Here is a 27632-nt window from a genome sequence, read left to right as displayed (position 1 = left end):
ACTTTATAATTAGTATTTTAGACATCATAATCTTGTAATTACCAGTAGTCACATTGAAAAATTAGGTTGTCCTGACCATTTACTTAGTTTATGGGTTTTTTCTCGCAATTCCAGCCACCATAAAATAAACTATTATGAAAAAAAATAGGCCACGTAAACATGTGCTAGTTTAAAGATCGTTTAAATGTGTATCAATTGAGATATTGCTACATGTTTAAATATTTATAATGCACGCTTCATGTCCAAGTTCCAACAAAATTTAGAAAAAGGTCTCTGTTATAGATAGGATTTACATTAATCGATGAATCTGTATTTGAAATATCCATCCATCCATCCATTTTCTTCTTCTCACTAGGGTCACGGACGTGCTGGAGCCTATCCCAGCTATCATCGGGCAGGAGGCGGGGTACACCCTGAACTGGTTGCCAGCCAATCGCAAGGCACATATAAACAAACAACCATTTGCACTCACATTCACACCTATGGGCAATTTAGAGTTGTCAATTAACCTACCATGCCTGTTTTTGGGATGTGGGAGGAAACCGGAGTGCCCGGAGAAAACCCACGCAGGCTCGGAGAGAACATGCAAACTCCACACAGGCGGGGCCGGGGATTGAACCCCGGTCCTCAGAACTGTGAGGCAGACGCTCTAACCAGTCGCCCACCGTGCCGCCTATTTGAAATAAAAAGTTATAATTTAAAGAAGATTGGAAGAAAATGATTGATAGTAAATTGAAGGAATGACAAGATGGCACAGTGAGCGTTCTCTGCTATAGAAGCAATGACCATCATGCCCTTGTGTAAGACTTTTAATGAGCTGTTTACGCATCTACCACTGAATAAAGCTATAATCTGAGTGTAATCTCCACAATCCAACTGCCACCCAAGGCAGGTAGAAGGGGGAGGTGCCCAGAGGGCACATCCTGCTTTGAAACTGAGGCCTGTAATTCAGTGTAGCTCACTGTCCACTTAATTCCATTGCTTTACAGATTTCAAGTTACTGTGATTTAATGTATTATAATTACTTTTTACAAAGGATGAACTTACTTTACCCTGGTGTAAAGTGGGAGGGTCCTACTAGTGACACCCATTGACAATCCCATTAAAAAAAATATATAATTATGTCAAAAGATGAACAGTTTTGCGCACATTTCTCTGACTGAACCATGTTTCCATACACACAGACGTGTAAAATGCTTAAACCTCTTCAAGGCATTCCTCTAAGGCTTGTTTCAACATCAGGTGGTTGGTGGCCCCAGCAAGCCTCTTCGTGGGATATCATTGTCCCTTATTCCTATGGGCTGTATTTATTTAACAAAAAGGGACCTTTGTGAACCCATTGCGAAAAGAAGCCCAGCCAACTCCTTGTTGGTGGAAAATACAATTTCCTAAATCATTGCATAGATCATTTTACTAGAGTTGTGGACTCAAATCACATGACTTGGACTCAAATCATAAATTTGATTACTTTTGACTCGCCTTGACAGTATGTTAAAAGACTTGCAACTCGGCTTGGACTTGAACAGCAGTGACACGTGACTTAACTTGGACTTGAACCCACTGACTTAAAAATACTTGATATTTTAACAAAGCACTGAAAAACCAACACGTCATAACTTTCTCTATTCACAAATGTATGTGCAACTCACTGCTTGACTGTAGGAATACATGTTCAGTATCAATGTAATGTTAAGAGCTGAATTTTTACACAACCCCAATTCTAATTAAGTTGGGACATTGTGTTAAACAAATAAAAACAGAATACAATGATTTGCAAATCATGTTCAACCTATATTTAATTGAATACACTACAAAGACAAGATATTTAATGTTCAAACTGCTAAACTTTATTGTTTTTAGCAAATAATCGTTAACTTGGAATGTTATGGCTGCAACACGTTCCAAAAAAGTTGGGACAGGGTCATGTTTACCACTGTGCTACATCACCATGAAGCCAACAGAACCACATCATCTGCAAAAAGCAGAGATGCAATACTGAGGCCACCAAACTGAACCCCCTCTACGCCTCGGCTGCACCTTAAAATTCTGTCCATAAAAGTTGTGAACAGAATCATTGACAAAGGGCAGCCTTGGCGGAGTCCATCCCTCACCGGGAACGAATCCAACTTACTGCCGGATATGCGGACCAAACTCTGACTCCGGTCGTACAGGGACCAAACAGCCCGTATCAGGGGGTTTGGTATCCCATACTCCCGAAGCACCCCCCACAGGACTCCCCGAGCGACACGGTCGAACGCCTTCTACAAGTCCACAAAACACATGTAGACTGGTTGGGCGAACTCCCATGCACCTTCGAGGACACTGCCGAGGGTCTAGAGTTGGTCCACTGTTCCCTGGCCAGGGCGAAAACCACACTGCTCCTCCTGGATGTGAGTTTCGACCTCCCGACAGACCCTCCTCTCCAGCACACCTGAATAGACCTTATCGGGGAGGCTGAGGAGTGTGATCCCGTTGTAGTTGGAACACACCCTCCGGTCCTCCTTCTTAAAAAGGGGGACCACCACCCATATCTGCCAATCCAGAGGCACTGTCCCCGATGTCCACGCGATGTTGCAGAGGCATGTCAACCAGGACAGCCCCACAACATGCAGAGCCTTTAGGAACTCCGGGCGAATCTCACACACCCTGGGGGCCTTGCCACCAAGGAGCTTTTTAACCACCACGGTGACCTCAACCCCAGAGATAGGAAAGCCCGCCTCAGAGAACCCAGACTCTGCTTCCTCCTGGGAAGGCGTGTCGGTGGAATTGAGGAGGTCTTCGAAGTATTCTCCCCACCAACTCACAACGTCCCGAGTCGAGGTCAGCAGCGCCCCAACCCCACTATACACAGTTTTGTTGGTGCACTGCTTGCACCTCCTGAGACTCCGAGTGGTGGACCAGAATTTCCTCGACGCCATCCGGAAGTCTTTCTCCATGGCCTCACCGAACTCCTCCCATACCCGAGTTTTTGCTTCAGCGACCACTAAAGCTGCATTCCGCTTGGCCAGCCGGTACCCGTCAGCTGCCTCAGGAGTCCCACAGGCCAAAAAGCCCCGATAGGACTCCTTCTTCAGCTTGACGGCATCCCTCACCGTTGGTGTCCACCAATGGATTCGGGGATTGCCGACCACCTTACGGCCACAGCACCATTCGGCCGCCTCAGCAATGGAGGCGCGGAACATGGTCCACTCAGACTCAATGTCCCCCGCCTCCCCCGGAACATGAGCAAAGTTCTGTTGGAGGTTAAACTCCTTCTGAAAGGGGGTTCTGCAAAACGTTCCCAGCAGACCCTCACAATACGTTTGGGCCTGCCACGTCGGACTGGCATCTTCCCCCACCATCGGAGCCAACTCACCACCAGGTGGTGATCAGTTGACAGCTCCGCCCCTCTCTTCAGCCGAGTGTCCAAGACATGTGGCCGCAAGTCCGATGACACGACCACAAAGTCGATCATCGAACTGCGACCTAGGGTGTCCCGGTGCCAAGTGCCCGTCTGGACACCCTTATTCTTGAAAATGGTGTTCGTTATGGACAATCCGTGATGAGCACAGAAGTCCAATAACAGAACACCGCTCGGGTTTTGATCGGGGGGGCCGTTCCTCCCTATCACACTTCCAGGTCTCACTGTCATTGCCCACGTGTGCATTGAAGTCCCCCAGCAGAACGATGAAGTCCCCAGTGGGAGCGCTCTCCAGCACCCCCTCCAAGGACTCCAAAAAGGGTGGGTACTCTGAACTGCTGTTTGGTGCACAGGCACAAACAACAGTCAGGACCCATCTCTCCGGAGGGATTCTACCCTCTCGTCCACCGGTGTGAACCCCAACGTACAGGCACTGAGCCGGGGGGCAGTAAGTATAAGTATAGCCACCCCTGCTCGGCACCTCTCACCGTGGGCAACTACAGAGTGGAAGAGAGTCCAACCCCTCTCAAGAGGACTAGTACCAAAGCCCTAGCTCTGTGTGGAGGCAAGTCTGACTATATCTAGTCGGAACTTCTCGACCTCACACACCAGCTCGGGCTCCTTCCCTGCCAGATAGGTGACATTCCACGTGCCTAGAGCCAGTTTCTGTAGCCGGGGATTGGATCCCCAAGGTCCCTGCCTTCGGCCACCGCCCAGCTCGCACTGCACCAGAACCCTATGGCCCCTCCCACAGGTGGTGTGCCCATGGGAAGGGGGACCCATGTTACCCTTTCGGGCTGTGCCCGGCCGGGCCCCATGGGTGCAGGCCCGGCCACCAGACGCTCGCCTTCGAGCCCCACCTCCAGGCCTGGCTCCAGAAGGGGGCCCTATTATTTTCTCACATTGAATTAACATAGCATTTGTTTTGATACAAAGCTGTATAACTAATCTTAATGTATAATATTATAATTATGTATATTATAGGTTGGCAACTCTGAATTATAATGGTTTATGCTTCCTGCAATAAGCATTTGTGCAACTTACTCAGGCAGCAAAGAAAGCTCTGATAGACCCTTTTACTCTGCCTTAAACTGGCATTCATTCACACCTACCTGGTCTTGGAAACAGGGAGCTTATCTGTCTTCGATGCAGTGGTGGGCTTTGTGGAAGTTGCAGAGGCAGGTTTAGAAGCTGTAGCACAGGAAAGCAGTGAAAAGAGGGGGGAAAGAAAATGGCAAGGTGACAGAGGAGAGATTATGAGGAATGTGAAGAACAATGTATGGTACAGTAAGCCATATAGGTCAGACACATTTCTTTCATACAGTATGTCATCAGGATCTAGGTCAAAAGCAGTCGTCATTCTTTCATGTCTAATGTGTGTGAATGTATCCCATTTTCCAATTCGAGCTGTGAACTGCAAAAACTGTTAATGAATGTCTTGCTAATAGCCTCTCATCTGACATATGTATTTTAGATATGTATAGCAAATGAATGATATGGTTTGAATGGTGACATTTTTACAAACCTGGGGGCTTTTTAATAGCAGTTGCCGTGCTGGTTTTAACACCATTAACTGTTGTTGTTGTTGCCTTCTTAGTTGCCGTGGTTCCCACTGCGGGCTTCGCACCATTAGTAGCAGGGGATGCAGCTTTTCTTTCATTAACTTTTGGCGTGTTCCTAGAGGCTGGGACCCCAACTGTTAGTTTCTTGGGGGCTGTTGAAGTTGGAGTGCTCTTTTTAACCAGGGCAGGTGTGGTCTTCTTAGTCACACCGTTGCTCTGGGGCTTAGACAAGCCATTTGATAAGCGGCTCTGGGTCATATTGGGTCGTGAGCCTGGTGTGGTCTTTGTCATGTTGGTTGTACTGGGTTTTGTTTTCTGCATTGTCTTGTTCATGGTCTTGGCTTTGGAGTCTCCAGAGATTTTGTTACTAGTCTTGGCAGCTGGCGATTCCTTGGCTTTTTCTTGCTGGGGTGGCACCACATCGTCAGTCAGCTGTGCAAGTTCCTGTTCTATTGCACTGGGTGTCTGGCTGGGGTCCTGCTCTGTACCTGGTGATAACTCATTTACTGGATTGGATTCTAAAGTTTCCATTGGCTCCAGTGCTCCAGTGATAACCCCATCTGGTTTCATCTCCCCTTCTAGAGAAGTGGTCTGTCCAGTTCACTTAGATCTAATTGAATTGACAAAGATCTGGACACAGGTCTTATTCTGCAGAGACAAATTGTAAAAATAACAAAAGTTAGTTATAAAACAGCAAGACCAGACATAAAAAGACATGTTTGCTTTCCCTGTAATTTTTTTGTCATAGGGAGTCAAAACATAAAAAGCAATGACTAGAGTGTCATCGCTCTTATACACACATACACACAATGTGATTGTGATTTGTCAAGAACTTTATTCTGAACAAAGATTTAAGAAAGAATACATGCTGTTTGGAGCATAAAGTGTCATGGCTGTGATATATTTAACCTGACCTACCTGTCATTTAAAGACAATCTATAAACAAATAATTATTTGTTCACGATAATTGCTTTGGTAAATTGGAAGTTTGTAACTGAGGGATGCAAGCAGAGCAATGCAATACCAAAAGTGAAACGTAGATGTGTTTTTGTGATGATTTTTTTCTTTACAAGTACCCCAATTCCAATGAAGTTGGGACGTTGTGTTAAACAAATAAAAACAGAATACAATGATTTACAAATCATGTTCACCCTATATTTAATTGAATACACTACAAAGACAAGATATTTAATGTTCAAACTGACAAACGTTATTGTTTTTAGCAAATAATCATTAACTTGGAAATTTATGGCTGCAACATGTTCCAAAAAAGCTGGGACAGGTGGCAAAAAAGACTGAGAAAGTTGAGGAATGCTCATCAAACACCTGTTTGGAACATCCCACAGGTGAACAAGCTAATTGGGAACAGGTGGGTCCCATGATTGGGTATAAAAGGAGCTTCCCTGAATTGCTGTCATTCACAAGCATAGATGTTCACCTCTTTGTGAACAAGTGCGTGAGAAAATAGTCGAACAGTTTAAGGACAATGTTCCTCACCGTACAATTGCAGGGAATTTAGGGATTTCGTCATCTACGGTCGATAATATCATCAAAATTGCTCAGTCATTCACAAGCAAAGATGGGGCGAGGTTCACCTCTTTGTGAACAAGTGTGTGAGAAAAGTTTAAGGACAATGTTCCTCAACGTACAATTGCAAGGAATTTAGGGATTTCATCATCTACGGTCCATAAAAGGTTCAGCGAATCTGGAGAAATCAATGCATGTAAGCGGCAAGGCCGAAAACCAACATTGAATGCCCGTGACCTTCGATCCCTCAGGCGGCACTGCATCAAAAACCGACATCAATGTGTAAAGGATATCATCAGATGGGCTCAGGAACACTTCAGAAAACCAATGTCAGTGAATACAGTTCGGCACTACATCCATAAGTGCAACCTGAAACTGTACTATGCAAAGCAAAAGCAATTTATCACCAATACCCAGAAACGCCGCCGGCTTCTCTGGGCCCAAGCCCACCTAAGATGGACTGATGAAAAGTGGAAAAGTGTTCTTGGTCCGAAGAGTCCACATTTCAAATTGTTTTCGGAAATTGTGGACGTCGTGTCCACCGGGCCAAAGAGGAAAAGAACCATCTGGACTGTTATGGACGCAAAGTTCAAAAGCCAGCATCTGTGATGGTATGGGGCTGTGTGAGTGCCAATGGCATGGGTAACTTACACATCTGTGAAGGCACCAGTATTGCTAAAAGGTACATACAGGTTTTGGAGAAACATATGCTGCCATTCAAGCAACGTCTTTTTCATGGACGCCCCTGCTTATTTCAGCAAGACAAAGCCAAACCACATTCTGCACGTGTTACAACAGCGTGGCTTCGTAGTAAAAGAGTGCGGGTACTAGACTGGCCTGCCTGCAGTCCAGACCTGTCTCCCATTGAAAATGTGTGGCGCATTATGAAGCCTAAAATACGACAACGGAGACCCCGGACTGTTGAACACCTGAAGCTGTACATCAAGCAAGAATGGAAAAGAATTCCACCTACAAAGCTTCAACAATTAGTGTCCTCAGTTCCCAAACGTTTATTGAATGTTGTTAAAAGAAAAGGTGATGTAACACAGTGGTAAACATGACCCTGTCCCAGCTTTTTTGGAACATGTTGCCGCCATAAAATTCTAAGTTAATGATTATTTGCTAAAAACAATAAAATTGATCAGTTTGAACATTAAATATCTTGTCTTTGTAGTGCATTCAATTAAATATAGGTTGAACATGATTTGCAAATCATTGTATTCTGTTTTTATTTGTTTAACACAACGTCCCAACTTCATTGGAATTGGGTTTGTACAACAGCCAGAGTTGCAGCATATGACACCACAATGGCACGTGGCCCACTCAATGTGATTCTTAAAAACACATACTTCCGCACTTGGTTATTGTAGCTACTGAGATGACTTACTTTGTCCTGATGCTAAATCATGTCAGCCACACTTACGTAAGTGATTCGTTTTCAGCAGTAGTAAACTTAAAGGAGGGCAATAAGCTTTAGCACACCCTTATCCTTCCTGCAATAAGAGTAGCAAATTTTTCACGGACAATAAAGCCCAATTCACACTTTATGTAAGCTAATAATACTGGTACACACAGAAAGGTCAGGTAAGAAAATTCTTAGATGGGTGTAAGTGGGTCAATACTATAATGCTGCAGACAGACTCACAAACAGATGACAGAGAAGTCACATGAACAACTGAGGACAAGAGACAGGATGTGAAGCATATGAGGGGAGATAAAGGGCAACCATATGTGATAAAAGCTGTCATATGTTGTCAGCATCAATATTACAACTGCTTCTCATTTTGTTTCATTAGCTACTTTCCATTGGAATGGGGTGAGGAAAATGGGAGACAAGAGGTGGGAGGACGAACAGGAAATATTTACAAATGGAATGAGGAGCTGGCTTTTGGTTGTGAGGCAACCTTTAAGGCAAAGCAGAGGCCAACTCAGAGGAGGATGTTTGGCCTGTGGAGCATGGGAACAAAGGGGCGGGTGGGAAAGAAGAGCAGAAAAGGAAAAAAACAAAACGTGAACAAAATGAGCTCACCATGGGGTGGTATTTGCTAGTCTAACTCTGAAATCCAGACATGTTTTGTCATCCTAGTTTCCACTGACGTAAACTTTTATGGCACAAAGTCACTGTCCTATTTCTGGAAGGTGACATATCATCATCGTGGCGCTCCAAAACTTTGTGAAAACAATTTGTTCTCTCATCTCTCTCTATCCTTCTTCAGTCCTCTCTTACACGTTCCAAACTAAATATCATCACTTTTTAGCAAACCTTTTAAATTTTCCCCACCCCAAAGTCCCCACCACCACAACTCTTCACACTCGATCCCTTTTGCCTTTGCACAGATGGCCAGAGCAGCTGAGCAAGGCCAGAAGGGGAGAGGCAAAGCACAAAAAAACATGCAACCAGAATATGCAATGTCATACAGACTGCAATTCCAACAGGCTGCCACCTAGAACAACCTGAGAAGTTAAGCAGATGACAACGGGTGGCAGTGAGAAAAGCTACTTGTGCCCAACCCTTTAATCACAGGGGGGTTTTAAATGCCAACAGAGCAACAGATTTTAACAGGAGGCTAACAAATGTACTGGTGTGAGGAAATAAAAGAGAAGAGAAAATAAAATATACGACAGACTTTCCCTGCCAAGATCACTTGGACCATAGTTGGGAGGGAAAAAAATCCAAGCACCAGATGCAGATTCATAACTAAAACAGTTTAAGCAAATAGCAAAAACAAACATTCATGGACAGCCTCAATGATTTCAAAAAAACATATACACACTTATGCAAATTGACCGGGCACAAAGCTTCTGAGAGAATGTCCTTTTGACAAATGTGGCATAACAGCCTTTTGTAAGTCACATCAGTTGTACACCTACAGATGGAAAAATGAAGCATATGCAGGAAAGATCACTGTACCTACTTTGCTGGATCAGCCAACACGTTTGTACTCCTTTGCAGAAAAATAGAAGGTTCATACTTCACATACTTCAGTTAAGCAAATAGTGGACGATGTGGCCCCGATACTGGTCCAAATTTTAGGCACTTTTAAATGGTGATGAAAAAGTGATCCAGCCTCAATCCAATTCAAATGGTCAATAAACGAATCAGGTTTGACCTTAAATTGCATAATGGTAAGATACTGTAACTTTGGGTAGAGTGTAAATTAATTACTGTAGATTGTGGGTTTAGTGAACATGTGTTTGGTTGAGTATGTAGACAGTTCATCATCTTGTCTTACCTTTACTTCCTTCTTAAGATGTAGCATAGTAGCATGTCTTTTTTTACACTGGTAGATACAAACGAAGGACAATTTTTTTCTGTGTTATACCCATTTTCATTTTGGTGGATTCCTTCTATTGTGTGAAAATTAACTGAACAGGCTGGGAAATGACTAAATTCACCAACGCTTCAACTGATTTGAATTAGAAAAACCAATCATTGGGTATGAAAGCACCCTATGCAGCAAGAGTTGGTAAGAACCAGTTTATTGTTCATTATTTGTAGACTTTACACCCATTTTATCGGGCTGATTGGTATCGGCCCATATTTAGCATTTTATGCTGATCGGTTGATCGGCTTAAATGTCATAATTCGCCGATCCGATCAATGACGTCATTGATCGGCTCCGCAAAAGACATTTACTCCGCGTCGCCATCGTGCACAGTATATTTGAATCCAAAAGCTAGTTTATTTTTAGCCTTGTCGCGTGTCCTTTGATGGAGTATTGGAAATATTTGACAGCCAATAAAGTTATTAAAAAAAAAAAAAGGTCAGCGGTGTGGAACAGATAACACGTCTGAGACAGACGAAAAGTAATGCCAGACTACAAGACAAATTTGCTCTTTCACGATTGCACTATGTCAGACTACTGCAATAAAATCTTGTATTCCGATACCACCGCATCCCGTTTTTAACGATCATTGGGCTTTATCTTGTCAATTCAAATGCGACTGGATACACGCTTTACCGTGGCGACAACAACAAGAGTATAGCGCGCCGACTTTGTATTATAAGGACAAAATGGCGAAAAACGTGTGTTGGTGGTCACCGCTGATCAGGACAGGAGAGGACGTTCGTTTAAGGCTTGCTTAAGGTATGTTCCCGTACTTTGAATACAATACAGCTCGCAAGCAGGCAACAAAACGTTATGTAGCCTAGCAAGCTAATGGTACCACGAACGGTTGGACGTAAACATGCCACCATTCTGTCAAATCATGCTCTAATGTTTCGGTGTGGGTGAAGCAATTTAATTAAAAATAAAGTAATTTAATTACAGTAAGTTAGCACCCATTATTTCTGTAATGTAATGTTGGTTTGACCTGACTGATTAGAATACACGATCTGACTAGAGCATTGATTCCAACCTTTATGGAGCCAAGGAACATATTTTACAATCTTATTTTATATATATATATATATATATATATATATTTTTTTTTTTTTTTTTTTACAAAAATCTCACGGAACACCAACATACAAAAATGTCACAAAAAGTGGATACATTACTGTATGTACTTCCTGCCATCTAATAGAAGACCATTCATTTGTTCTGTCTGTTACTATGCCTCACTGGCATAAATAGATGAACAAAGATACATTATTTATTGTAAATCTAAATTTTGAGCAATTAAATACACAAGTATATACAGTAAATGAACAGGTTATTTAAATAGACACATTCCTCCATCTTGTGATCGGATCGGTGATCGGTTATCGTTTTTTCAACTCCCTGATCGGTGATCAGTGATCGGCCCCAAAAATCGTGATCGTGTAAAGCCTAATTATTTTATGTTCATCATTATGTTCATTTCACATACATATATACAGCAGTGGTTAGCACATGTGCCTCACAGTCGAAAGATTCCTGGGTTCAAATCTCGGCTTGGCCTTCCAATGTGGAACTTGTCTGAAAACAAGTCTGTGAACAGCATTTCTAGTAGCGAAACCAGGTAGCTCGGCAGCTTCTGTCAACTGCACAAAAACCTGACCACACACAACAAAGATGATCTATACCCAGAGGATGTGTAAGGATATCTGGAGTTACTACTTCCTGAATTGCTATCTTCCCTGTTAAACCCAAACAAAAGCAAAAGAAAGCACAAAGGAGCAAAGAATAAAACTGTGTATTCTCCTCTCAGGTTGGGTAATTTCTTCATAATTGTTTTTGCTTCTGTGTTCTATCGCTGTATGTTGTCATTGTGCCTGTGTTGTGTGGCCTTGTCATAAGTACTGGCTTGAGCCTCCAAATAGCCTCCCACAATAAATTTCTCACAAGACTCAATGATGAGCTACACAGTTATTGTGATCAAGCAAACCCACACAAATACTAAGAACCACACAAAAATTGTTGTTAAGAGATCTGGAGCAGACTAGCCTGTAACTTAAAAAGTGCAATTATTTTTTGAAATCTCTTGACATTTTTGTTGGTTTTGTATTGAGGCAGACAATGTTTACTTATTACATTTAATATGCCACAACAGAAGCTAATAATGGGCAAGGGAGCTCCGCAAGGTGAGATCATCCCCCTTTGAATCATCCCTTCTTAATACCCGCACTGGACCATAAACAAAACGTGTGTGTACAGTGCTTGGATAAACACTGTCAATAACTGGAAGACTTCCAGCTCTGCATAGGGATCTAAGCTTTTCTGCATGTCTAGACACAAACACGCTGTTCTTGAATAATCAGGTCATCAGCATATTTAAATACAGCGGATTTTTTCCTTCACTCTATTTGCATCAACAAGCATGATATATGGGATAATGAGGTAACATAATAACAATTATGCATGTTCTATGATTAAGGAACAATTACTATTTTTTGAAAGTGTAATTTAACCGAATTATAAAAAGATAAATGTTGATTGAAATCAAAGATAGGTTTCTGTTTCAGAGTCATATAATTGTTTCTCTTTGCTTATAGTGTGTATCCACATCTGGACTTAACCATTGTGGGTTGTAAAGAAGAGAGCCGCTTCATCGAGAAAAAGGGCTAGATCAAAGTGCACCCTCTCGTTGCCTCACTTTAGCCAACCGACCATCCGTGGGCAAGTATGAATTGTGTGAGCAGAAATTCAACCCTGCTTTCACAGTACACAACTGTGTACACAGAAATGCATTCTGTGGACCTTCTTCTATCCCCAGGGCCTACTCTAAATAGTAATCAAAGAGAGGGATTGTGGGGGAAGGAAGCAGCGATGGTGGGGGTGGGGTAGGGAAGACGGCACAAAAGATTGGAAAAAAAGTACGTCGTTGACAATGCAGCTTTTTGCTAATATATAGTGTGGATTTTAAAAAGTCAACCCACCTCTGCTTAAATGTCAGGTTTTTGTGATATAACAACCTGAGAACAAGATACATTTTAAAACTTTTTCCATCATCAATGTGACATATAACCTGTATAACTCAATTGAATTTTTCTTAGAAACCTTTCGAGAGGGGAAGTAAAGATAAATAACTGAGCTAATGTGGTTGCACAAGAATGCACACCATCTTATAAGTGGGATGTGGCTATGTTCACAATTAAGCAATCAAATTCAAACTCATGTTAAATGGGAGTCAGCACACACCTGCCACCATTTATAGTACCTCTGATAACCCCATTAATCCATCCATCCATCCATCCATTTTCTGAGCTGCTTCTCTTAATGCATGTTTTTGGGATGTGGGAGGAAACCGGAGTGCCCGGAGAAAACCCACGCAAGCACGGTGAGAACATGCAAACTCCACACAGGCGGGGCCGGGGACTGAAGCCGGGTCCACAGAACTGTGAGGCTGACGCTCTAACCAGTCGGCCACCGTGCCGCCCCCTCTGATAAACCACAAATAAATTTCATCTATTCTTGTAGGCTTTTACGATTTTTTTCTTTCTTACTAGCAGAAGCCTGCTGGTTTTGTGCAAACACCGACAACTATTTCAAACTGTTAATAATTCCTTCCACCTTGTCTATGGCCTATGATAGTGCCATGTCACCACCATGCTTTACTGTAGGTACGATGTTTTTTGGGGGGTGATCAGCAGTTTTGTGCTGGCACCATGTTTCATTTTGAGATATTTATATTGTAGGTTTTTTTTTTGTTCCACTTCTTGTTTCTTTGGACTGCATGTTTGAAATAAACTTCCATCAATCAATCAATTATGGTCAAAAAGTTCAACCTTGCACTGAACCATAACAAAATGTCCTACACGTGCGAAAATGTGTTTTATTTTGGGTTTTATCAGAGGGACTTTGTGGTGGCAGGTGTGGGCCGACTCCCACTTAACATGCAATTGGTTAATTCTGAACACAGCTACATCCCAGTTATAAGCGGCTGTGCGCAGTTGTACAACCACATTATCCCAGTTGTTTATTTTTACTTCACCTCTCCTCAAAAATATTTGAGTTGTACAAGTTATAGGTCACAAATCAAGGCGGGAAAAGTTTTTAAATTCTATATTTTTTTTCTGTAAAGTAACCACCCGCTATATCAATGGTCATGCTTCGGAGTCCTGCGTGATCCCAGATTTTTTGTTTTGTTTTTTTGTATGTGTTATTACGATTGTTACTCGGGGTATGCATGAATGGGTGGTGACTTGAATTGGCACGTGAGTCATTTTCAGATTCAAATCGCAGTGAATCAAATAATAAAATATTATTCCGACAAGAGCTGCAAAGCTGCCACGCTACATTTACTTAAAAAATACAAAATATTTCACAATTCTTAGCCTTAAAGTAAGCCATGATAAACTAAAAAGAACAACTTTTCCGGAGGGAAAAGCGGCAGCTAAAACGCATCAGCCAAAACATGCTAACATACTCTCTTTCAAATACAGTAATCAAATTGGATTTTTCATTTGTTGAACTATTATTTCGGACGAGTACAAGGAGTAACAATTCCATTCTGATTCGGAAATCATTCGTTACTGTCAATACCAGTAGCGGCTGGGGATTTTAAGTGCGAGTCTGAGCCCTAGTTGTTATTTTGTTATCCATTGCTCTTGCTCAATAGAGCAATAATCTCTCAATATATTATATGTATTTGTATTGTTTTAAAAGCGTGTTTAAAGATCTCACAAAAATGTTGGTGCTGTAAATGCTATAAAAACATGCCTACGGTGTACAGTATTTAAATAGGTTATTTCTATATCGCAATTTCTCTTATTTCGGGGGTGGCCTGGAATGTAACCCCAATGATGGAGGGCGCTTCAACTGACCCCTGCTCCAGTGTGTTACACTAACATGTGTATATGTTCACTGTGATGGGTAAAATGCAGAGAACAAATTTCGTGTGCATGCATGCATGCTCATGACAATAAAAGGTGATTCTTCTTCTTCTTTACTGTATTACAAAAACCTGACAATTGACTTTTTATATCCACTGTTTAAGGTTGAGTGAATCATTTGAGATGATGACCCAATGAAAAAGGTTTCATCAATGACACGTGCAGCGGGAAACAAGGATGGATCCTATGGGTCTGTTTTTTGAGGACATGGTTAATGAGCGTTTGGTGGCCTCTGACCCTGTAATTGATGTACTTTTATCTCCACAAGCAGCAAACACAAGATGCTCAGCTGCAGTGTTTGATCTCTGACCTGTTCATAAACCATTCTTAGTCCTGTGACAGAACAAAGGTTGCATTTGTCAAGCAATGCTGTAGCAAATGTCTGGGCAACAAATTCCATATCTGTGTCATCGTGTTTTTCAGAGACTTGTCCCTTCAATAGTATTGTATTTTTTATTTTGAAAGTGTGCAATAGATCAACATTTTCATAATAATTCAAAACCTGAACATTGCCCCGCTGTTTGAATAATTTAATGTTCACTTGCTTAGAGCAAAAGTGCAAATGGGCCAATAGCCTGATTCAAGTGGCCTCCAATGATACAAAATTGTGTGAGTGTGTGTGTCTGTGTGTGTGTGCCTGTGTGTGTGTGTGTCTGTCTGTCTGTGTGTGTCTGTGTGTGTGTGTCTGTGTGTGTCTGTGTGTGTGTGTGTATATACAACCCTCTTTGCAAGTAAAGTTATTCCTCTTTGGGGGTGTATAATGTCATATTCAACCCCTTGCAGAGAGGGGGTGAATGTCAGAATCAAGACGCCACATTCTGTCATGGGGTCGGAGATTGCCCATTCAATCACCACGAAAACACAACAGCTGTCTTGGTCAACTATCTATCCCAGTTACACTAAATTAAACCCAAGGGTTATATTTTATACAAACTATATTATGCATTAAGAATTGTGCGACAATTTCTCAAAAAACAGAGATGACAAAAATGTTTCTCTTTTCTCTAATTACGAGGGAAATAGCAGTTGCAGGATTGTCGCACAAAAATGTAGAGCATTAAAGAATACTGAGCTGCCTCCATCAACGGAACACTTATCAGAGCATAAACATTCTCCAAACACCCCCGACTTGCGGTCAGGACACCGCCTCTGTCCCTCACACAAATTCCAAACAAAGCATGCTGCTCTGAATAGTCAGTAGGAGGTCTGAGCGAGCAGGGAGCTTGAAGATGAGATGTTTTTTTGTTTTTTTCCCCCATTACATTACATTGCATCAAAAAATGGATCTAAATTCTAAATCAAAAATTGAAATTAATGTAAAATACGTTAAGATAAAAATTACACAAACCTACCTTGTACAGACTGCAGACAACCTTACCAGTCTCCTCCCCTAATTGTCTCTGCTTAATTGTGCACAGTTATCTGCATCAATCAGTTTCCAGTAGTTTAACAGTCTGAGATAGTACTGAGACAATCAAATAGCTCAAAAGTCTCACTGTGAGGACGAACAAGTCGTTTTGTGCCTCCTTGTTTACTTCAAATGTTTGAAAGAGAGCAGCAGGTTGCGTGTTCACAGATACTGTACAAGTGATTAGGAAAGCTGGTACTAATCCTCAGGACCCATTGGACTTTCACTCAAAGATTTTTAAATGCCCTTGAATGCTTTAAATAAACAGTGTGACAGCTACCCAGATTCTATAAAACATGCACATTTGTAAGATGTCTTGAGGAACACTAACATATTAACACATCTGAACAAGTGTCATAAATATAACCGAAATATCAATCATAGTTTTGGGCAATATATTTCTTTCCCTGAGGCACCTCAATGCAGACAGTATGTCACAACCAGGTATTCCCTTATTGCTGTCGCACTGACAGAGATGTAGCTCCCCCGCCACCTCTGGGGATGGGTAGATTAACACGAGACAGAACTTGTTAACCCTGGACAAAGAGAGACGCTGATCTTGTACAGTTGCCCCCAACTACCCTCAAACAGTGCAAAACCGAGAGCTGTGGGGGCAAGAGGGGCAGAGTGATGATCATGACATGGGAGACTAAGGAGGGACACTACAGATAGCTGTGAACTCAGTGTGGCCCAGAAATTAAACAATACTGTGGTGATGAAAAGGTTTAGGCTCAGTCAGTCACTAAACAAAAGAGGGTAGACACAGTGCCTACTGACCAGCCACAAACAAGGCTCCAGCCGTGTTGGCCCTGATACAGCCTAGCTGGTGCCCACCACCTACAGAGACTTTCAGTGACAGTCCAGAGCTTAACTGTGTGGATATTGATCCCACGAGACAATGCGGGGAGTCTGGCTAGCAGCACTGTAGAGGAGGTGCATTAGTGGGCAGGTGTTTCTCTGATGCTTTTAACCTTTTCCCCTTGGAGATAAGAAAGATGCTAGAGACTCTTTTTTAGTCCACCCAATACATAGAGAGGATCCAGCAACAGGCAAACTAAGGCTAATTTGTAACTTGAAGAGCTGCTGGATCATCTCCATAATGGGCTGTCTGCCCACAAACAAGCTCCTCTCTGGGGGTAAATGAGATCAGTCGAGCCGAGGACCAGCTGGTGGCTTGAATCGGTGACACAAGATAGAGCAGATACGCACACAGCGGAAGAGGTAAAACCATAGCATCTGGACAGGGTGGCAGATATGCACCCAAGAGGATTCAGCACTCTGGATTTTGCACAGGACATGGACACAGACTGGGCAAGTATAAGTGGAACAACTGTGTCCATAAGAGGATTATGACCTGTTTGAAATGGAACAAGGCACGTTCCAGATGGAATCTGATCCTTTGGAGGAAGACAAACAATGTGGATGGTTGACCAAACACACAAAGTTAATAACTACAACTCTGAACAAACTACATGGTGCTTAGCTTGCAACGATGCATCCCTAACTACTCTTGGGCCAAGCCCCCCAACCCACCCAAAGAAAAATACACTGAAACAAAAGTAAATCCAGTTTCAAATATTGGGAGGAAATGTGGCTATTAAGAATGTTGTCTAGCTGTCTATGGAAAAGGAGTAAGTTATTCTGTCAACATGAGTATTTAGCAAATGGATGCCTGACATTTCACATGTATATAGTATAGGCAGGTCAAAAACCTCTGACATAATCATAAACAACACGCAATAGCTGCTGCACCAGACAAGTAAATGTGAAGCGATATCAAATGCAGACACCAATATGCATGTGACACAGGCTGACGAGCATATCTTGACAAACTTCCTGCAACTGTTGTGGACATTTTTTCCTTATTTATCATGTATATATAGCACCTAACTGTAACAAAAAAGGGATTGTTAATCATATCATCCACCCACTAAAGGCATTCAGAAAGTCCAAACACAGCAAATTATTGCAGCTGCTGGCGAATAAAGCCCGAGGGCCAACTGCCAACCCTCACAACTTTGACGACAGCAACCAAGACTAAAACCGCAAAGACAATACCAATATTCATCTGTTTTGTCATCGGCGTATACTTTTTAAATGCATTGCCTCCGGCAGTTTTTTTTCAGACAGTCAGAAAAAGTTGAGGAGATTCAGACATTTCCACAGATTAAATAATTCTAAAACTAGCTCCACTGTTGTTGTTACCATGGTTTAAAACAGAGCTCAACATAATTTATGATGCTGAGAAGTGCAGAGATCACGCATTCTGGATGAAAACAGACTGATGACCAGAGGCACAGGCTTGCCCTTGTCACAACTGAGATTTAGAGAACTGTGGGGGGATTTCATTGTGAGTCACACATTCACCCAACACCAGTCCTTAGGCTAAGGGCAAACTGACTCACAAGTCTATTAATGCAACAATCATCTCCCCTCTTGGCTTGAGAGGCCAGCTGGGAGCAAAATAGGTCATTAAATTCTTAATGGCCATAAGACACAAGCTTTCATATGAAAATGACAATATGATAGTTCATGCTCATTAAGAATGTATTTCAATAAATATTTTTTTAGTGACAAAGCAAATAAAAAATTGTAAGACAAGTCATAATAGTTCATACCAAAATTATTTAATTCCGGTAGTGTCATTGACACACAACTAAAATATTAATTTGAAAGGACATTCTACTTGAAAGATTTTCACTGATAGTTTTAAAATTATGACATTTGTCATTGTATGTTTTTGTTTTAAAGTCCATTGAAGTACTGTATAAGATACTGCATATTTTCAAATGCATGAGTCTGAGCTGCAGGATTTAAGAGGTTTATAAGAGGAAAAACGATCTCATTACCTCTGCCAAGATTTTTAGCAATTTCTTTCGTTTGTTGTTGGTAGTAAGCAGGATTTTGCAACAATCACGTAACAGCTTTCTATTACACTTTGTCGAAACAAGGAAAAGCCTATTCTATTTGTAGTACAGATCCAGATATACATGCAAAGACAGGATTCTTTTTTTCACTTTTTGACATTTTCTTTCATTTCTCTGTAGGTGGATTCTATAAATGTGTACATTTTTGTGCTGATCTGAATTGGGATAGTTCTACTTCGCTTGAGGTCTGCATCCATCTGAGTTTTATTTAGGTTGTTTTTTTTTTTCCTTACAATGGGTGGCAGCTACAACCCCAATTCCAATGAAGTTGGGACATTGTGTTAACATGAATAAAAACGGAATACAATGATTTGCAAATCATGTTCAACCTATATTTAATTGAATACACGACAAAGAAAAGATATTTAATGTTCAAACTGATAAACTTGTTTGTTTTTAGCAAATAATCATTAACTTAGAATTTGATGGCTGCAACACGTTCCAAAAAAGCTGGGAGAGGTGGCAAAAAAGACTGAGAAAGTTGAGGAATGCTCATCAAACACCTTTTTGGAACATCCCACCGGTGAGCAGGTTATTTGGGAACAGGTGGGTGCCATGATTGGGTATTAAAAGGAGCTTCCCTGAATTGCTCAGTCATTCACAAGCAAAGATGGGGAGAGGTTCACCTCTTTGTGAACAAGTGCGTGAGAAAATAATCGAACAGTTTAAGGACAATGTTCCTCAACGTAAAAATGCAAGGAATTTATGGAATTCATCATCTCCAGTCCATAATATCATCAAAAGGTTCAGAGAATCTGGAGAAATCACTGCATGTAAGCGGCAAGGCCGAAGACCAACATTGAATGCCCGTGACCATCGATCCCTCAGGCGGCACTGCATCAAAAACCAACGTCAATGTTTAAAGGATATCTCCACATGAGCTCAGGAACACTTCAGAAAACCAATGTCAGTAAAAACAGTTTGGCGCTACATGTAAGTGTAAGTGCAACTTGAAGCTCTACTAGGCAAAGCAAAAGCCATTTATCAACAACACCCAGAAACGCCGCCAGCTTCTCTGGGCCCGAGCTCCTCTAAGATGGACTGATGCAAAGTGGAAAAGTGTTCTGTGGTCGGACGAGTCCACATTTCAAATTCCATCCATCCATTTTCTGAGCCGCTTCTCCTCACTAGGGTCGCGGGCGTGCTGGAGCCTATCCCAGCTGTCATCGGGCAGGAGGCGGGGTACACCCTGAACTGGTTGCCAGCCAATCGCAGGGCACATCGAAACAAACAACCATTCGCACTCACAGTCATGCCTGCGGGCAATTTAGAGTCTCCAATTAATGCATGTTTTTGGGATGTGGGAGGAAACCGGAGTGCCCGGAGAAAACCCACGCAGGCACGGGGAGAACATGCAAACTCCACACAGGCGGGGCCGGGGATAGAACTGTGAGGCTGACGCTCTAACCAGTCGGCCACCATGCCGCCACATTTCACATTTTTTGGAAATTGTGGACATCGTGACCTTCGGGCCAAAGAGGAAAAGAACCATCCGGACTGTTATGGACGCAAAGTTCAAAAGCCAGCATCTGTGATGGTATGGGGCTGTGTTAGTGCCAATGACATAGGTAACTTACACATCTGTGAAGGCACCATTAATGCTGAAAGGTACATACAGGTTTTGGAGAAACATATGCTGCCATCCAAGCAACGTCTTTTTCATGGACGACCCTGCTTATTTCACCAAGACAATGCCAAACCACATTCTGCACGTGTTACAACAGCGTGGCTTCGTAGTAAAAGAGTGCGGGTACTAGACTAGACTGACCTGCCTGCAGTCCAGACCTGTCTCCCATTGAAAATGTGTGGTGCATTATGAAGCGTAAAATACGACAACAGAGATCCCGGACTGTTGAACAGCTGAAGCTGTACATTGAGCAAGAATAGGAAAGAATTCCACCTACAAAGCTTCAACAATTAGTGTCTTCTGTTCCCAAACGTTTATTGAATGTTGTTAAAAGAAAAGGTGATGTGGACAGTGGAAAACATTACCCTGTCCCAACTTTTTTGGAACGTGTTGCAGCCATAAAATTCTAAGTTAATGATTATTTGCTAAAACCAATCAAGTTTATCAGTTTGAACATTAAATATATTGTCTTTATAGTGTATTCAATTAAATATAGGTTGAACATGATTTGCAAATCATTGTATTTGTTTTTATTTATGTTTAACACAACATCCCAACTTCATTGGAATTGGGGTCGTATGTAACAGACTCTTTTTATCCCGTTACAGTTCTTCCCAACTGGGTGCACATCTGCTCATGACAAGGGAAAGAGTGATACATGTTGATATACATAGACCAGCTACTTGGGAGGAGCTATAGAATCACAACAATAAAGTCCAACGACGAGAATGAAGTCATATTATTATTTTGGGGGAAAAAAGTTGCAATTTAACAGAACTAAAAACCTACCTGCAATACTATAGTACAGGTTTGACACACAATGAAATGATCAATGTTTTGACACATCAACACCATCATCAGTATAAACACACAACAGTTTAATATAATTACATTGAGAAAGAACTGAACACATTAAAATCACCTTGTTTTGTGTTTTTTAAATCATAATCCAAAAACAGTGTTGTTGTTGTATTTTCTTACCTATATTTGGTGATATGACACAATTCACATATCTGGCAGGCCTTTATAGAGAGGGACAGCAGTCACTGATCTCTGACTGTTGTGTATAAGTTTGTGTGGGAATATTAACATTCACGCCTTAAAATTAGGATTTTATTCTCTCTGCATGGTGGAGCATTATCGTGAGGGAACCGGTTGGCTTTGCAACAGGAACACTGGATTTACTCCCTCCATTGTCGTTTGTGTTGGGATTGATATTAATTGGAAAATGTATTTGATTCTTGGGACATGATAACATTGTTCTTATAATACAACCTTATTCTCGTAACATTGTGGCTTTTTTCACAATATTATGACATCATTCTTGGAAAATTAAGACTTTTTATTTGTGATTTGATCATTTTTCCCTATGAGAGTTGTCCTGCTTTACAACAACAGCTGGTGAGGGCAAGGCTGCTTGTATTTTCAAAACCAATTTAAATGAGCTAATAAAAATAGAGTGTGGCTTTTAATGGCAGCGAAATTCAATTTCATGTGATTGCATTAGGCTGTAGTCTATGTGCCTTGCCTTTTCTGTCCTCCATTTCCCTGCCACACCACCAACAGTGTGAGTCAGCCATTCTCTCATCTGTGCACCATGGGGGCGGGCAAGCTGATGTCTTTGGCTACTTCACATTTAAGAGTAATGGGGTGTCTCCAAGACCTTTGTGGCTCAACCTTAAAAGCGCTTTTATTAGGCAAGCTAAAATGCCTTTTACTTTGAATGATGCCAATACCTCAATGACATATCAACACCCATCCACGCCCACTAGCTACAAAAATGTCTACTAACCTCAGAGAGAAAAGGACAGCAATATGGCATGGGCAGTAATATTTTCTGATGTTTGCACATTGTTAAATGATCTTGGTAAGTAATTCTGTGGAAACTGGCAGCCATCTCTCCTCCCCATTGTTCTAGAGGGGGGCAGTGTAATGTGTCTTGTTGCGCTCAGTCACCAAGTGAGTCTGTAAAGGAGCAGCTCTCAGCCCCTACAGCAATAACTCCGAAAGCACAATAGCTGATCACTTTTGGGGGTGACATTAATCAGCCGTGATAACATGCCAGCTTGAGTCCCAGCCACATGATATATTTCAGCTTTAAACAAGTCTCTACTAGGTCAGGGTGAATTATTCATCGACCGTGTCTCAATTTAACTTGAGTGAGTGAATATAAAAAGTTGATTTTTATTTGGGATGCAAACAACATGATTGGCATTTTCCTCCCTAGAGACAAGATTTTTTTTCAGCACTCACCCAGCAATCCCAGAACAATGGCCATCCGCGATGGGGAAGGGGGGAAGAGGAAGAGGGGCTTAATGGGGAAAACACTGAAAAATCGTTTTGTGGAACGTAAGAGCACAATATCTAAAAAAATAAAATAAAAAGCCGATCATTATTATGCCAAACTAGACTGTATATCTGATTCATCTTAGTTTCACTGGTGTGGTGGCGGGCTCTTCCAGCTACCACGCTGCCTGCCACCGCCCCATCCGCACATTCTGAATGTAAAATAGCCTACATGCCATTTATACACACGTAGTTTTATAGTCACCAAGAAAATATACTGACATTTAAATCATGAGATGTCATGATTCAGACTAACTGGTGAGTAGCGGGGGTATGTAGAATAACGCTAGACGTCCGTTTTGAACTGCAAGGGCGTTAAAGTAAGTGAGGCTTTGTTAAAATTGGCGTTAACAACTCAAGCGAGTAATAAATTGACGCCAGCGTGTTAGCTAAATCTCAATCTCGCGCTTACCAGTGAGTGCAGCGATGAGCTAGCAAAATCCTCCCCAGCTACGCCCAGTGTTAGCCGGCTCGCCCCGGGTGGATCCTCGCGCCGGGTATCAAAACAAGAAAGAGAAAGTGAAGATGAAAACGGAAGAATCGTGGACCTGCGACAGAGACTTCGAGTCGAGCCGCTGGACAAGAAAGTTCTCGGTCTCAACGCCGTTTTTTTTTCCTTCACAAGTGATGCTTGTTCACTGGGAGGAAGAAAGACGGAGAGAGAGAGAGTGACGCTTCATTAAGCACATACACTCACACGCGCGCACACCGCTGAAGCCACGGATGGACAGACCAAGGCGAGGGCTGCCTTCGCGTGTCATCTAAATGTCGGAAAACTCAATACAATACACCGAACGACTTACTAAGATAGGAGTGTTGGGGAGTATCTAATTACGGTACATGTAATTATCCATCCATCCATCCTTTGAACCCTTTAGCCTCACTAGGGTCTATTACATAATGTCATTACAAAATGTAGGTAAAAGTAATCTATTACATTACTAGGAGAAAATGTGTCATTAAATTAGTTGCTTTTGAAATTTGTAATTATTGCAATTTGAGCTACATTTGAAAAATAGCGGCCAAAGCTAGGATATATATATATATATATATATATATATATATATCACTTCCTCCTTTGAAAGAGACATTTGTGATTGGCTCCCTCTGGTCACGTGCCATTCTGCTGTAGTCTCAAACATGACATGAAACATGATTTTTCCAAATATGACCTTCAAGCACAAACTTGTGATGCAATCTATTAGTTTGTTTGCTATATTTGAAAGGGTTGGACTCATAGATACTTTCGAATACATAAAAGAACTTTGATTTTGATTTATGTTTTTTACATTTTCATTTTGGCGGCACTGGTTAGAGCGTCTGCCTCACAGTTCTGAGGAGCAGAGTTCAATCCCCTGTGTGGAGTTTGCATGTTCTCCCCGTGCCTGCGTGGGTTTTCTCCGGTTTCCTCCCACATCCCAAAAAACATACATGGTAGGTTAATTGACAACTCTAAATTGCCCGTAGGTGTGAATGTGAGTATGAATGGTTGTTTGTATGTATGTGCCCTGCGATTGGCTGGTAACCAGTTCAGGGTGTACCCCGCCTCCTGCCCGATGATAGCTGGGATAGGCTCCAGCACCCTAGTGAGGAGAAGCGGCTCAGAAAATGGATGGATGGACATTTTCATCTTGACGGCACGGTGACCGACTGGTTAGAGCGTCTGCTTCACAGTTCTGATTGCCGGGGTTCAATCCCCGGCCCCGCCTGTGTGGAGTTTGCATGTTCTCCCCGTGCCTGTGTGGGTTTTCTCCGGGCACTCCGGTTTCCTCCCACATCCCAAAAACATGCATGGTAGGTTAATTGAAGTCTCTAAATTGCCCCTAGGTGTGAATGTGAGTGCGAATGGTTGTTTGTTTATGTGTGCCCTGCGATTAGCTGGCAACCAGTTCAGGGTGTTCCCCCCCCCCCCACCCCCCTTCTGCCTGATGATAGCTGGGATAGGCTCCAGCACTCCCGCGACCCTTGTGAGGATAAGCAGCTCAGAAAATGGATGGATGGATGGATTTTCATCTTCATAGTTTTTGACTTTTTAATGAAACATTTACTTATCTGGGTTGTCATATAAAGGAATATTGTCTAAATTGTGCGCATTTGTCATTAGGTCAACATGCTATCGTGTTTTCCATGTGGTACACGTATAATGCAACAAAAACATTATGTATTTACATTTCATCATGTTGTGTTATCAGTTAATTATTGGTGTAAAAGAACAAATATGTGGTTAATTTCAAAATAATGGTTTTAAGCCACTTTTTTTTAGAGGAAACCTCCAATGGTGCTGTTGATGCATTCATTCAAAATTAAGAATAATATTCAAAAGGTAATCAAAAATAATTTGTTATATTACTTTGAAAAAGTAATTCACAATTAAAAAGTAACATTTTCAATCGAGTAACCTTCCAGAATAACCTTCCCAACACTGGTTCTATAGGAATAGAATCAACCATCAGTTGTTTGTATTAATGGGCCACTAATCCATTTATGGCTGTTTTATGTATACTGTAAATACATGGTGGAATTATGTTGCATGTTCTGGTAAACCATTCGACAAAAGTAATTTGTTTGGGTTGAATTTATTTTGATTATCAGTCTCCATTAAGTCTGTCTATGAGCAAACTGACATGAGCTTTAGTGGGAGCTGTTACCAGAGTGAATTATTTTTATTATTTTATAGTTAAAAACGTCAAATAAAATGTGTAATACTGTAACAATATAATGATAACCCACCGAGAAGCGGAAGTTACTAATATTACCTGAAGGCATCATTCAACAGACAGCGCGCCATGCCGAAATTGAAAGGCGTGAATAGCGAATAGCAGGGGGCACACTTCTTTTTCCAAGCACAGCCAATCACATCCCTGTGTGAGGGATTATTCAAATTAGAGATGATGTCACCTCTTGCAAGTCACCCTATCTCTTGCCAGAGTTTCTCCTAGTTGTCTGTTCCCTCCCTGTAGGCCCCCCAAGACCCCCTTTCTCTCCAAAACCTTTTCTTCCTTTCTTCATGGATGAATGCATGCACACACCCAAAACACGCACACACATACTCACAGGCACCCACACCTCTCATGTTGCATTGCAAGATTGTAAATCTGTCTATAAACCTGTTTCTGACATTTATCATATTTGAAGTCTGGACAAACCTCATATGTGCAATAAGACAATTTCGTGAGACCTTAGAACTTGGATATTTGGCATCCATGCATCTATATGGAACACCTGTTGGCCCATTCAGCTAAAGCAAACAGAACGGAAATTGAGAAATCAAAAAGAAATCAAGAGAAAGAGCACTCGTGTTTTGGTTAATTTATACAATTCGACACTGACCGGCATTGTTTCACAGTTTACAAGCTTTGTTTCTTCGCCGCACTCCTCATCAAATGGGGCTTTTCATCATAGACTGGGTGGGCATGCCGCCTGTCTGACTGTCTGCTGGGCTGTTGCTCAGCTCCCAGCAGCTGCTTGGCCAGTCTGCATGAGCCAGGCTTTTGTGTCCTGCTCTAGTCTGGATGGGCAGTCTTTCTTTTGTGTGCAGAGACTCCAGAATGTGGAGCGCTCTTCTCTAAGTGGGGGAGTTTTATTCTGGCGTTGCAGTCAACCCAAAAAGGAGAACCTCCAAATTTGAACAAAATCTGCATCGTGATTGTGGTGGATTCAGAATTTGCTTGAATTTCCCCAAAATGTTTCCTTAGAGATCAAGTACAATCTGTTCCCGAGTCAAACCTTCACCAGGTTTTAAGTAACATTTGATATTTTTGACTGTCATACAAGTGTGAATGGAAGTCAATCATTGTTAATAATAAGACATTGAAACAATGAATGTGTACTCACCTGCATCTTCATTATTTTTGATGACTTATGCTGCTTTTCACCTGCACAGTCCCCGCTCAGCTCAACTTGGCCCTACTTTTTAAGAGCACCGCAGGAATGCACGGAACAATTAACACATTAAGTCAGAAGAAGATATGCCAGACAAAGATGGTCTTCCATATACTTCTCGAAAGACAAATTTCGTTTGAGAGGAGACAGAGGGCAGCAAAAATATGCACTGCTGCAGTTATAGCAAGAAAACAGTGCATCAGCACACGGCACTCAAAGGCATGCTCGGTTACTGCCATACTTACTGGTTTTCATTTGTTTTATATTTATGTTTGTTTTTGTCTTTACAAATAATGTAATTATGAATTTACTACTGCATTAGAGTAGGTTAGTGATTGTACAAATACAGGTTACGTTGCTGCTGTAGCAACAGCATTCTGGGGGAAATCAAGGACCTGTAATAGGGTAAGCTCTCGTTATCATTCTCAAGGCATTGACTTGATCGCAACTGGACTGTTCAAGTTGTCTTAAAAGACTTTTTGCCTCTCATCTGCGCAGACTTCATCAGTTCATGCTCAAAGACCAGATAAGACAGATCAAGTCTGAAGCTTGGTACAGGACCCAAGTCTGTATCCTCTAAGGCAGTGACTCCCAACCAGTGTGCCGGAGCACATTAGTGTGCTGTGAGCGCTCTTCAGGTGTGCTGTGGGAAATTATAAAATTTTACTTAATTGCTCAAAACATTTTTTATTTCCA

At 41.8% G+C, this 27632-nt stretch overlaps 1 protein-coding gene across 3 annotated transcripts in view; it reads right to left on the bottom strand.

Moving 5' to 3' along the window:
* Nucleotides 1–23775, bottom strand: part of prr36b (proline rich 36b) — a 42468-nt gene extending 18693 nt beyond the window's left edge. The window contains exons 1-3 of one of the 3 annotated variants that reach the window (XM_061750260.1): nucleotides 23467–23775; nucleotides 4926–5610; nucleotides 4513–4591 (exon numbers count right to left, since the gene is read on the bottom strand). In XM_061750260.1, coding sequence (XP_061606244.1) covers nucleotides 4513–4591; nucleotides 4926–5532 — 686 coding nt within the window. In that variant the 5' untranslated portion in view covers nucleotides 5533–5610; nucleotides 23467–23775. Of the gene's footprint in view, nucleotides 1–4512; nucleotides 4592–4925; nucleotides 5611–16098; nucleotides 16302–22961; nucleotides 22984–23466 lie in introns of those variants that run through there. The other 2 variants (XM_061750262.1, XM_061750261.1) reach the window with 2 other exon arrangements.
* Nucleotides 23776–27632: the final 3857 nt, after the last annotated feature.

This window comes from Phyllopteryx taeniolatus, chromosome 16 (genome assembly GCF_024500385.1).
Source record: "Phyllopteryx taeniolatus isolate TA_2022b chromosome 16, UOR_Ptae_1.2, whole genome shotgun sequence".
Taxonomy (NCBI): Eukaryota; Metazoa; Chordata; class Actinopteri; order Syngnathiformes; family Syngnathidae; genus Phyllopteryx; species Phyllopteryx taeniolatus.
This window is presented reverse-complemented; position numbering and strand designations above follow the sequence as displayed.